This window comes from Vigna umbellata, chromosome 7 (genome assembly GCF_029865625.1).
Source record: "Vigna umbellata cultivar VRB3 chromosome 7, Vumbellata_1.0, whole genome shotgun sequence".
NCBI lineage: Eukaryota > Viridiplantae > Streptophyta > Magnoliopsida > Fabales > Fabaceae > Vigna > Vigna umbellata.
The window spans coordinates 44,485,170-44,500,161 of NC_142171.1; the positions used below are offsets into that span (position 1 = coordinate 44,485,170).

Here is a 14,992-nt window from a genome sequence, read left to right on the forward strand (position 1 = left end):
ATCTGTTGGAATAATATCTCCAAGCTTGATGTTGATTATGTCACCAGCATCTGTGTGGTGTAATATATTTCGAAACGAAATTATATCCACTCACAGCAAGTTCAAAAGCTTCCATAAGATCAAATGGTAGGAACCATACATTAAAACGATGACGTCTCGAATTAATGAAGAAAGAAATAAATAAACATATACTAAAGACCTTTATTCATGATACAAAAAACTGTGCCTAAACAATAGTAGAGAACTCTCACCCAACAAAAGCAGCAATAGATGGAACTACAATCAGAAGATAATATCCTCATCTTTGTCACCCAGAATCAACAGATTAGAGGAATTGTAAGAAACTGCTTTGTGCAGAGGTAAATTAGACTCAACCTTCTTCAACAACACTTGCTTCTCAATCTCCCTCTTCTTATACCCTTGAATCTTCTTCACCCTGAAGAAATCTTCCCTCTTGAGCTCATCCAACTCCCCTTGATGTAACTAATTGTATTCTCCAATCGCGGCTTCACCACATTCTCTAGAGCGTTAACCCTACGATTTGTGGTCTTGATAGCCTCATCGAGAGTAGGGAACGAGGTCTGAAGTGAGGCGAGCTCGACGAGAACCTCGATGGCCTTGATGTAGGCGGCGCGACAGTGCTGCACCTGCTGGCTGCCCCGCACCAGTCCGGTGAGGTCGTTCTTGTTGGCGTTAGCGTCGGAGGTGTACTCGAACTTGGGGAGCTTGACACCGACGACATTTTCCTAGCGCAAGCGGACGCGGAGGGAGGCTTCCCGGACATTCACGAGGACCACGTGTTTGATATTGTCCTCGACGACGTACTTGGCCTCGGTGAGCGCGAACGACGAGGTTTTCATGATGTCGCCCATGGACTCCTTCGCGGTCACGATCTTCTTCAGGATCTGACGGAACTGCACCGTGAGCGCATCACTCTTCTTCAACGCATCACTTTCTGCTTTTAGTGAATGCTGAGACAAATAGGAGAGAGAGAAAAAGGTGTGAGCAGGAGAGACAAAAAGGGCTCAGTGTAAAGTTAAGGTCGTTACTATCCACGGATAAAACTTTATTCATATAATTTTGGGATTTCAATTTCTTCACTTTTAAAATTGGATACTAAACAGAAATTCACTTCTTAAAATAGGACGAAATAAGTATTTAAGCCAATAATAAATTATACTTGAGTAGAGGATGATAAGATATGAGGTTTGAGAATTAGTAAGTGTGAGACCCTAAATAATTAACTCTGAAATACATGTCAAATCACAATCAATTTCACTGCTGAGTCACCTGGCTGCTTTCATTAAGGCACCGCGCCACACACTAGGATTCATTAAAAACGCACTAAACGCTGCATGCACGAGTGCCACTTGTCACGTTGGAAGATTCTGAAGTCAGAGTGAGTGGGCAGGTGTCGGCTTGGGAGACGTTCATCCTAACGAACTTGGATTGAACAAAATGATTTTTCGAAAAACCCTTCCACTCACCTGCATCACTCATCTTCTTCCTCAGAACCTAACCTTTCATTTTCTCCAGCCTCTTTCTAAAAACATCCAACTTCTCTCTACTGTAAATCTCACGCCTCTCCTCCAATCACATTTCAGAACCGTAGGAACGTTCTCGGAGACGCTGACGTTATTTTGGACCGAACAGAATTAGGATCTAAGCTGGTAAGTCCTCTCCTCCAGTTGTTCGTCCATTTGGTTTCTTGCGAAACCAGATTCTGGGTTCATGCATGGGTGAAATCTGAGTTATGATTGATTCTGGTGTATAGATTAAGTGGAAGTCAGTAAGTGGACCTTGGAGTAGAACACTGTTAGAGGACGCACCATACCCTACTTTAGGACGTTTCGCATATTGATCCGGGTAAGGGAAGCTTATATGTTTAATTTATACTTGAATGTGGTATGATCTGATTTGGATGTATGCATGTTGATGATTGAAATGCATGTATGCAGTATGAATGCGAATGTATGATGTATGATGATTGAGATGTATGATCATGAACATGAATGCTTATGGTGTGTGAAGTAAATCTGGATGATGATATTGAATATGAAGTAATTGGAATGAATGTTATAAAGTTTATAAATTAAAAATCATATGAATTATAAAGTATAAGTTTAAATGTTGGAAATCTGAAATCTGTTATGGTTGAAAAATCTGAAACTTAAATCACTCTCTATGATAAATTACGCTCGTCACCGTACGGTCTTATACCGTTCGGTTTCCCTGAAAATAACTTAGAATGGAATTCTTTCATTTGGGAAGAACTCTGCTTGAGAGCGAGCGTCCCTAATTAAATGTCTGAGCGTTCGTTTCAGCTCAACTGTATATAAATACATTACACTTTAAAATAGGTAACGTTCGGTCTTATACCGAACGTTCGTCCTAAACAACGTTTGGTGTTAAATCAAGCGTTCGTCCTAAAGAGCGCTCGGACTTATTCTAAGCGTTCATCATGATTGATTCTTGGTCATCTACCTAAGGGTTCGTTTTAATGAAGTGTTCGGTCTTAGATTGAACGCTCGTCCTTATCTTTGATTCATTAACGAATGTAAATAGCGTTCGTTCAAATATTACAGTATTCATCCCCTTACGTTCTTTCAAATACTGACATCGTTTCTTTATATATAAAATTTTACAAAGAAAATTCTAAGTATTATTGACCATCCTGGGTACATTGAATCTAGTCCAAGATCTTCTTTATTATGAAAATTTTTCTAAGTATCATTATGCCTTCAAAAGAGTCAGTTCATTTAACTGACCAAACAGAGAGTCACAGTCGTCCATCCAGTACTTATTTGGACGTTCGTCCTAAATTCTTCAAAGGACTGAACGTTCATCCTTTTATGCTCTTAAAGTTAAAGATGAGAATGATGATAAATTATAAGATATTACCATGTGAACACTATATTGAGTGATTCTATGAGTATGGGATTTGAACGAGCGTTCCATGGAGGAACGTCTCTTATATATATATTTGAATATTAAATTTGGTAAAGTATGACTGTGGATGAGCTACGCCAGGCTTGGTCCATCCTGATATTCCGTGACACTCATCTTCACGTAGAGGGGAGTAGTTCATGTGTGGGAATGGCAGGAGGTCCTTAGTCCATAAGTTAACATGGGCGACGTAAGAACGGACTAACCTCGAGTGACAGCTGATTAGGTATATCCCGGCTACTACATCACTCGGGTGCGAGGACGCCTGTAGCTACACGGTTTCATACAGTCCGGACGGTCGTCATATATATATATATATATATATATACATATATATATATATATATATATATATATATATATATATATATATATATATATATATGTATATATATATTATATATATACATATGTATATGTATATATATATATATATACATATGTATATATATATGTATATATGTATATATATATATTATGTTATATATATGTATATATATTTATACAATGTTACCTGATGTTACATGTTAAACTATGTGATTGTGGAATGATATGTTCACTGTATGTGTTGATGTATATCTTAAATTATATAAGCTTACCCTTTCGTTTTTCCCTGTGTTGTCTACTGTCTATGTACGTTCGTCCTGTCTTGCAATGATCATCCGTGTGAGAGAAGAGCAGAAGGCGAGGCCACTCTGGAAGACGTTATTGAAGAAGAGAATTTGGTCGAGGTGGAAGTAAAAGCCGAGCCTTAGAACGCTCGTTATGTTAGAATTGTAAATGTTAGATTTCATTTTAACGTTCGGTTAATATTTTGTAAAACCGTTCGTTCTAGACTTTCCTTATTTCCGTTTCGTATATGGTATTTTCTGTATATAAGCCGTTCGGCTTTGGAACCTTGATCCATTGTTGTATAGACTGCACTGTTTTACTGTTTTAATGTAATTAATTCTGATTATGGTAATTACTGTATTTTGGGATGTTACAGTAAGACTACTTAATGATAAGATAAAACATAAATTATGCTTAGATATATAATTTTTGTTTTGTATAGATCTTAATAGTTGACAAACAGTTATTTATCTTTTTGAAATTTAAGTTAAATTTTTCTCATGGAGAGTTTGTAAATACATTTTTATATACTTATATGTTAGTTTATGTTTTTTATCAAGTATGTAATGCTTTAAATAAGTAAGGTAATCTTACTAAACTAGCGTGTTACATTTTTTTTTCATTTTGAGATACTTAGTTTAATAAGATAAATTTTTTTTATAAATTTTGTATATGCTAAAATTTGTATGTTTTTAAATAACTTTTATTACTAAATTTGGTTTAATTATATATTTGGTCATCGTATTTGTTAGGTTGGTTCAATTTCATCGTCGTATTTTTTTTGGTTCAATTAAGTCTCCATTTTTTTAAAATTGATCAAATTTGGTCATTTTTGTTAGATTGTCGTGTATCTACATGCCAAGTGTTAATTTGTAGTATTTTCAATTACTTTCAATTTTTAATTTTTTTAATGAATAAAATGAACTATCATGTGTTAGGTCAGTGTCATGTCACATGACAGTGATAGGTCATTATCATGTCACATGACAGTGATAAGTCATTATCATGTCACATGACAGTGGTAGTATCACACATGATAGTGGTAGTGCCATGTAACAGTGACATTGCATCACGTAGTGTTACTACCACATGGTAGTATTTGTTTTCAGTTTAGTCCCATTTTTCTTTTAAAAAATTAACAATTTGGTCCTTTTTAATTTGAGACTAGACGAATAAGTATTCATAATTATAACTTATATATACATGTTTAAATATTTTCTTAAAATTTTGCACATCAAATCACTCCACTTAAATATTCAAATTAATTTTTTACATAAAAAATTTATATTTTAAAATTATAATTTTTTAAAAATATTAAAAATCTAAATGTAAAGTGATACTTGTAACTTTTAAATTTTTAATGTGAAAAATATACATTTTTTAAACATTACAAGTTTCCCTTTATATTTACATTTTTATTATTTGTTTTAAAAAATTAAGTTTAAATAGAGATTTTTTATGTAAAAATGTAAAAATTAAAATTAGTAATAAAAAATATTTAAAAGATGTTTACATAAAAAATTAAAAGTTTTAAAATATTTATTAATGAATTTATTTAAAAAAGTTATTATATAAAAGATTATAAAAAAATTATACTATTAAAATAAATACAAGAAAACAAATATGATCATATAAATATTTATAAAACTATAGAAAGTTAAAAAAATCCCATTAATCAAATTCTTAAAAACCAAATAAAAAATATGCTCATCTACAAGTTTAGGAAAACAAAATTAAAAGGAAAGAAAGAAATAAAAAAAGTAATTGATTTTAATATATGGGAGAAAATGAAAATTTATAATTTCATATAAGAAAAAATAAATAAAAAATATTTAAGAAATAAAAAATAGAAAAAATCATTAAAAATATAGAACTTTTTTAAAAGAGAATAATAATATAAAATCATATGTTTTATTGTCACAAGACCAAATCACAAACACAAATGTTTTCTAAATCCATAAGAAAGTGTGCTTGAAAAAAATACTTCGCTGCAAGTTCGCAATGTGCATTAATGATAATAAATGTTAGGGTTAAATATGTTTTTTGTCCCTTAAGTATCACACGATTTTGGGTTTAGTCACTGCTTGAAACTTTGATTGTTTTTAGTCCTCATAGTTTTGAAACTATTACTATTAGTCCTTAAAATTGAACGGCGTTAACTTTTGTTTGACATAGCAAACGGCAAGACCACGTCTTATGCCAGCTTGTCTCTTCACTCTTTGTCACGTTGCTTGTGCTTGAGAACTTCGTTCATCTTCTTCGGCACAACAACTGCTTCTAGTGTACCATCACCCCAATCACGCAACAGCCCAAGCCACAAATCAAGCAAGCATCTCCATTCTTCACCTGCAAAGAATCCAAACAGCGGAGCCCCTTCTTCAAACAAATGGAGCCCTAGGGAGGGGTTTGCCTCCCCTTACACGTGTGCACCCTAGCCTTCATCGGACCAACCGCTGTGTCGAACCTTCCGCTCAGTCCAAGGCGTCGCCGGCGACACCAATCGCCATCGGGGCCATTTCCAGCCGCGGCGTCGATTTCTCCCTCCTTGCCTTTTTTCGCGCGCGAGAGAAGCTCTCTCGTTCCTCCGCCAATCGTCGCCTGAGAGAGCCCAGCCTCCGCGAGCCACAAACCAGAATGGTCACCGCCAACGCCGTCCTCGACAACCGGTCAGAGTCGTGAGGACTGGTCTCCCCTTCCTCTGATTCGGCGCGGCCCAAAAGTAGGGGTTATCATCCCCATTTCGGCGAAGCAAACGACCGCCAACGTCCACTGTTCCGCGCCGTCAACACCTTCTCCATGGCATTCCAGAAAACGCGAGCATCCATGGCATTCCCAAGATCACCTGAAACTCAAACAAATCCAGAAAATGCGAGCAACCCCAATCGTAAATCGCACCGTGCCGAAAGACGCACACCTAGTTCGCTTCGACCAATCGAGAACCACGACCAAGTGAAATCCCAAATCGCGAGTGTTGCGACGAACCCTAAATCGCCTAAGCCTCTCCGCTGTCGCGCCTTCATCTTGCAAGCTCCCCTGCAGCGACGCCATCCTCCATCAACGCCACCTTCAACGCGCAAAATCCTTGCAAGCCACGACATCCTTTCTCGCATCATCACCGTCATCCATATGCGCCATCACCTGCATCAGACCTGCAAATCCAAAAACACAGTAGAAACTCCATTCGCCACCTGCAAGAGAGCAACCCTTCCTTTCTCGCGTTCTTGGCTCATGATGGCGTAAGATAGAAGAGCAAAATTGTGGCACAGGTGCAGGGGTAAGTTTCCCCAATCTGACAAACCCTAATTTGGTATGGAAGGGGGCTGACACGTGTTAGATTCTTATTGGCCAGATAAAAAAGAAAAGCAACGTAGCAAAGAGTGAAGAGACAAGCTGGCATAAAACGTGGTCTCGCCAGCAATCAAAGTTTCGAGTAGGGACTAAACCCAAAATCGAGTGATACTTAAGGGACGAAAAACATATTTAACCATAAATGTTATAATTAATACATAGCTAAATTATCTTGTAAAAAATATTAATATTAGATTTATGAACTTTTGTTAAACTTAAACCACGTATAGATGATTATTTTATTTAAAGTTTCACTAACCCATTCTACATTTTGACTTATACTGAAATGTTCTAACCAACGTAGAATCATTAAAGATGACCTAAATCATATGCTACATAATCCAAAATGGTATAAAAATATATAAAAGTTTAAAATAATTTTATATACATATTGTAATTTGAGATTATTTCATATACATATATAAAACACAGATTTAGAAAACTAAAAATCATTATTTAAAAATACGACTTTATTTTATTAATGGGACATGCTTATTTATAAGTCTTCGTGAGGAAAACTTTTCTTCGTTGGGAAAACTTTTCATATAAGAATTATTATAATTCGTATGAATCGGCCACCAAAATAAATTATCGACTGATATCACTGTTACGTTTATCAAAGAAAATGTTTACTAAAAAAACACAAACCTCAATAGATATAATTTTACAAGGAATTGATTATAAAATTGACACGAGCCTTTTTTCTAAAACCTTAAAATAATAATAGATTATAAAAGATCTTTCATCACTTTTATATAATTGTTCTATTTCCAACCATTTAAATACAACTTTTATATCAATACAGTACTTGTACTCGTACTTGATTTCCAACCATTTAAATACAACTTACCTATATTTCTATAATCTTTTGAAAATTTGTCCTCGTGTTAGTACATTGTATATTTTATAAATGGCTTAATTACCTACTTAGTCCCCATGTTCGGAGGTAATTTGCTGTTTAGTACCCGGTTTTAAAAATGTAGGCATTTGGTACCTATGTTTTGAAATTTGTATCAATTGAATCCTACCCACTTAACGCCGTTATAAATCTAACGTTTTTTCTGACTGTGTATGTGATTTGTGGACGAGCGGTTATGGACGAGCGTTCGCTTCGCTGGACGAGCGTCCTCTTCTGCCTGACTGGGCGTTCGCTTCGCTGGACGAGCGTCCTCTTCTGCCTGACTGGGCGTTCGCTTCGCTGGACGAGCGTCCTCTTCTGCCTCGCTGGACGAGCGTCCTCTTCGCTGGACGATCGTCCTGAACGCTCGTCCACAAACGCTCGTCCACAAATCACATACACAGTCACAAAAACGTTAGATTTATAACGGCGTTAAGTGGGTAGGATTCAATTGATACAAATTTCAAAACATAGGTACCAAATGCCTACATTTTTAAAACCGGGTACTAAACAGCAAATTACCTCCGAACATGGGGACTAAGTAGGTAATTAAGCCTTTTATAAATCAATGGTTTTTTTCTTTTTAATTTTAGCGATGTGAAAAGACAAAGTGATATTTTAGCTTATTAATAAAAAGACGTACGTGATACGAAATATATTAATATTTTAGTTTTACAAGTTGAAAAATTAATATATATTAATAATGTAAAAAATGAGTTGTAAAGCAATTATTTGTCTTGAAAGATGTAAAGTATATTTTGAATGAAGAATATAAACGACTGAGAGCTGCTCTAGCTGTCGCATGTCGGTGGAGAGAGATAACAACATGGCGGAAGAAGAAGAAGGGGAAGCAGGTGGACACCATGTGCTCCTCTTACCAGGACCAATGCAAGGCAACGTAAACTCCATGATGAAGCTGGCACAGCTTCTAGCTCTGCATCACTTCCACATCACCTTTCTCACCACCGATTTCATCCACCGCCGCCTCCACCGTTTCGCCGACATCCACTCTCTTTCACAAACCTACCCCAACCTCGAGGTCAAGTCCATCTCCGATGGCCTCCCAGATGATCATCCTCGTTCCGATAGCAACGCTTTAGCTGACCTCTATTCTTCAATGAACTTGCACGCAAAACCTCTCATCATAGACATTATTCTCTCCCAAACTGCTGCAAAACCCAAAATCACGTGCCTCATTGGTGACGGATTCTTTGGAGGCCTCACTGCTGACGTGGCGGATGAGGTTGGGATACCGGTCATTCATTTTCGCGCCATCAGTGCTTCATGCTTCTGGGCTTTGTTCTGTGCTCCAAATCTCTTTGAGTCCAATGAACTTCCAATCAGAGGTATAAAACTATAAATTGTAATGTATGCAGTACTTGTTTGTTTGTTCGAGAGCCCTGGTTTACAAAGCTAATAGGTATGAAACTTCTAGTAGTGTTTAACGTAGTTTTGAGAAAGTGATGAAACCTAAAAATAGAATGTAAGTTGGAGTTTAGATTGAATTAACCTAATGAGAGAAGTTTTATGTTTGTTTTCAATCATCATGCTTGATACGATGAGAACTGAATCGAAACTTATTGAAGGAGAGGAAGACATGGATCGCATCATAGCCACTCTCCCAGGCATGGAAAACATTCTCCGATGTCGAGATCTTCCAGGTTTCTTTCGAGGAACAGAAACCAACCAATTAGTAGACCCTTTAAAATCCACGGTCTTTGACTGCCATCAAACGCTTCGAGCCCGAGGAGTCATACTCAACACTTTCGAGGATCTAGATGGTCCTCTATTGACCCAAATGCGTCTTAAGTTTCTCCGAGTCTTCGCCGTCGGTCCTCTCCATGCGCACTTGAACTACAGAAGAGTATCTGACGCGAAAACGACGCCGTCCACGAGTTCTTTCTGGGAAGAGGATAGAAGTTGCTTGACTTGGCTTGACTCTCAGCCGTTGAAATCGGTGCTATATGTCAGCTTCGGTAGCATTACTACCGTAACAAGGGAGAGGCTGATGGAGTTTTGGTACGGTTTGGTGAACAGCAAGAAGAGGTTCTTGTGGGTGATTCGGCCTGATATGGTGGCCGGAGAAGACAACGATGAGCGGGTAGCGGCTGAGTTGGAGGAAGGGACTAAAGAGAGGGGGTTCATAGTGGGGTGGGCGCCACAAGAGGAGGTGCTGGCACACAAGGCCATAGGTGGGTTCTTGACGCACAGTGGGTGGAACTCAACCTTGGAGAGTTTGGTGGCTGGAGTGCCCATGATTTGCTGGCCATACTTTGCGGATCAGCAGATTAACAGCAGATTTGTGAGTGAGGTTTGGAAAGTTGGGTTGGACATGAAAGATTTGTGTGATAGAGACGTTGTAGAGAAGATGGTAAATGATCTGATGGTTCATAGGAGGGAGGAGTTTCTGAAATCAGCTCAAGCAATGGCTACGTTGGCTGACAAGAGTGTGAGTCCAGGTGGTTCTTCTTACTCCAGTCTCCATGATTTGGTTGAATTCATTAAATCAGCTAGCAGGAAAATTAATTGACACTACACAATTCAAGTTTCCTTCTTGTAACCATGGCTCACATCCAATTTTAATCCTATGAAACCAGTTGAGGTGTGTCAGTGAGGTGGCCCCTAATGGTATCTTATTATTTAAGTTCCTTTACTATTTTCACCTAATAAACGCAGCTTTTCTTTTGGGGGTTTTTGTCACATCTTGATGTATTTGGTTCTTCTGGTTTCATTATTTCATTTTTCGTGTATAACTCTATACACCGGAATATGTTGTTTTTTTTTTCAATGAAAATAGTGTAACTTTCCATCGATTTTATGAAAATGGTCAAATTTTAAAAAATTAGTAAATCGTGTTTGGGGGAAGACGACTTCTTCAATGGAAGTCGTGTTTTATGTACATGATATCTCACTTTAAAATGTTTAAAAAACAAGATGAATAAAAGTCATTAGATTTGATAACGACGATGATTGTAGTAATCTTGAAAATGAGGATGAAAATGAAGATGCTGCATTACCCAAAAAAAAAATTAGTATCATAAATTTAAAGTAATTGGAGTGACTTTGTTTAAATATTGTGTATACATTATATTTTTAGACATATTTGTTTTTGGCAATACCTGTTTACAGTGATAAAGCGGTGAAAGTTGTTTTGGAACATTTCATCCATTTCTGCATTATTTCGATGAGGTTATCTTAGCATCTGGTGGCTGAATTGTTGATGTTGCCATGGTGTATTGCTCTGTGCTGTTAAATACCCACTATAGTGCTATATATAGTGGATTATTGGTTTTGTGTAATATTATGCATTTGATAACACTAGTATATTGTTGAAACTTTGTATTCTTTTCGTGTGTCTAAATCAGATATCTCTTTGTTTGTTCAACCTGATCATAAAGATTTTTTCCCACCTTCTTTTCATGTAAAATTTGAATTTTTTCCAGTAATACATATTGTGGCTTTGAAATATTCAGTAATATATATATATATATATATATATATATATATATATATATATATATATATATATATTATAATTAAGAAAAATAAAAGTAAAGATATTTAATAGAATCGATTTTGAATGAATATTATCTTTTCAAGTGTTTATTTTTCTTAATGTATGAAATATACTTTAAACATATATAAAGCAATGCAAAGGGTATTTAAGCATGGATATGACTAAATAAATAGATACTTTAAATCATATTAGAGTTGCATAAAAAATAACTACAAAATTTTTTTCACGCACTTTTTTAGTGTTTTTTTCATTTTAATTTTTTTAACTAATATTCTTATAGAAGGGGGTATTTAATTAACTTGTATAGTGTATATAACTAATTTTGGTTTTCGGCAAATGTTAGCCACTAACATGGTTAAAAAAAATTAAAGTTTTTGTAATGTGCTGTTTAGATTTCATAATTGCTTATTTGTTAGTATTGTAAGAACTGTATTTGATGTATCTTATGGATAAGAATAACTCAAGTTATTATGTATATAATGGTATTTAAAAGGGATATACGTAAGATTTAATTATTGATTGAAAGGGATATACGTAAGATTTAATTATTGTTTATTTGATGTATCTAATTTTTTGGTTTAAAATTTCGTTTTTGTTATTATTTTTTGGTTCAATTTTGTTTTTTTTTTAATTTTTAAAAATGTTTAATTTAGTCTTTAATGTTATAATGTTATAGCTAAGTGAGTTCGAGTGGTTAGGTAACATTTGTGTGAAATGTGACAATAATATGTTGACTGTGGAGTTATACTGCAAAATTTTAATTTAGGTTTTGCACGAATAAAAAAGAGTGAGTTGTTGGAGATTAGAAATTGGAAACCTAAATTTGGAGATTTGTTTGTTCATTCTTGGAGAAGAAAAACCACTAGTGCAGCGAGGGGCTTTTACCGCGGTTCTTGAACCGCGGCATATTCAGCCGCGGTAGTAAGTCAGACACTTTAGGTCGCGGTTCTAACCGCGGTATATAGGTTGCGGAATATGCCGCAGTTGTCGAGGGAACCGCGGTCTAAAGCCATTTTTTTAAAAAAAAAAAAAAAGACACTATATGCCGCGGTTCAACCGCAGCAAAAGAGTGTAGAATATGTCGCGGTTAGTGTCAAAACCGCGGCCATATGTCTCGTTTTTTAAAAAAAACGAATCACTATATGTCGCGGTTGTGGTTAGAACCGCGGCATATTCCCCTGCAGTTTTTTAAAATTGCAGGTATGTTTTTGTGATATCCACTACCACAAAAACAGACCTGCATATAAAAACATGTACAGAAATTCAATTTCAACATAACAAACACATGTTCAAATGTATTTCAACATCAAATAAAGTACAAAGTCTAAGAAAATTCTATCTAATCAAATGCATTGTTTAAATCTAAATCTAAGAGCTATTGTATAATCTAACTATATACTTCGCAGCAGCGTTCCTAATGAATAATAGTGACTTCTCAGGAACTGGTGTAGTAGTCTTGAATCTCTGCAAAAGACAATTCATTTTAATTAGTGTATATGAATTCAACATCGCGGATCATGTCCTCCAATTTGTCTTCATCCGGTCGATCTTCTTCCATGGTGGAATCAGTAACATTTACACTTTGAGAGTCAGTGGGAAAATCCATTTCTTCGCCGTGCCAGATCCATGTTGTATAGCATCTTAGAAAACCATCACATATAAGATGTTCTCTAATTTGAGTTGCGTTCAACTTTCTCCCATTCAAACAGTTCACACAAGGACATCTAAACTTCACTTCATCATCAGTTCTCCCCTCATTACGTTGCGCAAATTGTATAAATTCCTCTACACCTCTCTCGTACTCAGCACTAATACGTGGTAAATTAATCCAATTTCGATCCATATTCCTAAATATTACATAAAAAGATAAGCTACTAAAAATCAAACTTGCAATTTCATACATATCATTGAAACTTAGTGAATAATATTTTAAGGTTTATAAATAATACAAGAACTACAACACACATTACCAAAACTATAGCAAAAACCATACCATACATTACCAAAACTATAACAATTTCATGCATTATCAAAATTAAACCAAAAATTATACCATACACTACCAAAACTATAGAAACTTCATACATTACCAAAACTATAGCATTATCCAAAAACTAATGAAGAAATCACGTTAAGAATGCAAAAGGGCATAAATACCTGGAAGAGGAACGGCGGAAACGCTTGGTGCAAAGTCGCAGCGGAGAGGGAATGACGAGTTTCAAACCCTTTTGATCGGCTAAAACTGTTTCAAACGCGACACAAATGAGAAAGGACCGAATAATTTCAAGTTTAAACGGTGCAGAAACGCGTACCTGAGATGATGGCTGTCGGAGGAGAAGAAAAACGCGAAAACAGAGCGCTGCGCGCGATGAAGAAGACGACACTGTTCCAACGTTTTGTTTTTTAACTCTAACTGGGGAATCTACCGCGGTTCACTACTTAACCGCGGTATATAAGGGGTATATGCTGCGGTTTAACTCCCAACCGCGGCATATACTAATTTAAAAAATTATCCTAAATGGCATTTTTGAAATTATTTTCAAACTATATGCCGCGGTTGCCCGCTGAACCGCGGCATATACATCGAAATATTTCAAATATATATTAAATTAATTTCAGATAGGAGAATATGTCGCGGTTGCTCGAAGAACCGCGGCATATACCCCTGTAACGTGCTGCACACAACTGTCTCCCCAACTGCCTTCTGGGGAATTTCAGAAGTTACAGGGGGTATATGTCGCGGTTGTCCAGAGACCCGCGGCATATACCCCCTGTAACTTCTGAAATTTCTGACTGGCAGAGAAGTTGAGAAGTTACAGGGGGTATATGCCGCGGTTCTATGGACAACCGCGGCATATACCCTTGTAACTTTTCAAATTCTCTGACCCAGTCAGCACCTGCAATAAATTGTCAGGGGTATATGCCGCGGTTGTCCAGAGAACCGCGGCATATACGCTGTTATTTAATTTTTTTATTCATACGTGGCGTCAAAGGTAATGGTTGACTGGAGTATATGCCGCGGTTGTCCAGAGAACCGCGGCATATATGTTCGTTTTATTTACAAAACTGCCACCGCGCACCATTATGCTGCGGTTTCTGTTGAACCGTGGCATAATGTGCGCTGTAAAAGCCCAATTTTTTACTAGTGAACCTATAGCATTCGATCATTGAAGTCTTTTTTTCTTTTTAACTGTTCATTTGGTTTTCGGTTTCCAATTGTGTGTTTGTGAGTCTTAATTTAGTGCTTTATAGTGTTTAATTACGTGAAAAAAAAAGTTTGGAGTTGTTGCTTTAGCATTTGTTGCAAATGCATGTATTTTATAGTGTTTACTTTGGATGATAGTATTTTATAGTTAACAACTTTTTCACAATAACTACGTGTGAAAATTTTATTGGTTGAAAAGCTACAATTGTCAAAATGTTGTCATGGAAAATTGTTAAAAAAAAGTTTTCCGTTTACTTTATATTATCAGCATTGCAAAGGTATTATGTGGCTTGTATGTGGTGAGTGGGTTGTGGTTTCCAGAGGGTTTGATTTGAGGTATAAGTTGTAATTTGTGTTCTTTTTATGACATTAGAACTTGACATGGTAAGTGGTTATATTATATAGGTTGGGATGTGTGATGAGGTTTTTGAAGTTGTGATCTACCATGGTTGACACTTTGTAGATA

General features: G+C 36.1%; 1 protein-coding gene and 1 pseudogene across 1 annotated transcript; one reads left to right on the forward strand and one right to left on the reverse strand.

The window, feature by feature from the left end:
* Positions 1 to 9: 9 nt before the first annotated feature.
* LOC148196358 (V-type proton ATPase subunit D pseudogene) lies at positions 10 to 1,059 on the reverse strand (annotated as a pseudogene).
* Positions 1,060 to 8,562: 7,503 nt separating this feature from the next.
* On the forward strand, positions 8,563 to 10,504 carry LOC148196359 (7-deoxyloganetic acid glucosyltransferase-like). Its single transcript, XM_088094742.1, has 2 exons — positions 8,563 to 9,150; positions 9,391 to 10,504. Exons 1-2 carry the CDS (start codon positions 8,607 to 8,609, stop codon positions 10,332 to 10,334), a joined length of 1,488 nt encoding a protein of 495 aa, XP_087950868.1. The 5' UTR covers positions 8,563 to 8,606; the 3' UTR covers positions 10,335 to 10,504.
* The last annotated feature ends 4,488 nt before the right edge of the window (positions 10,505 to 14,992 follow it).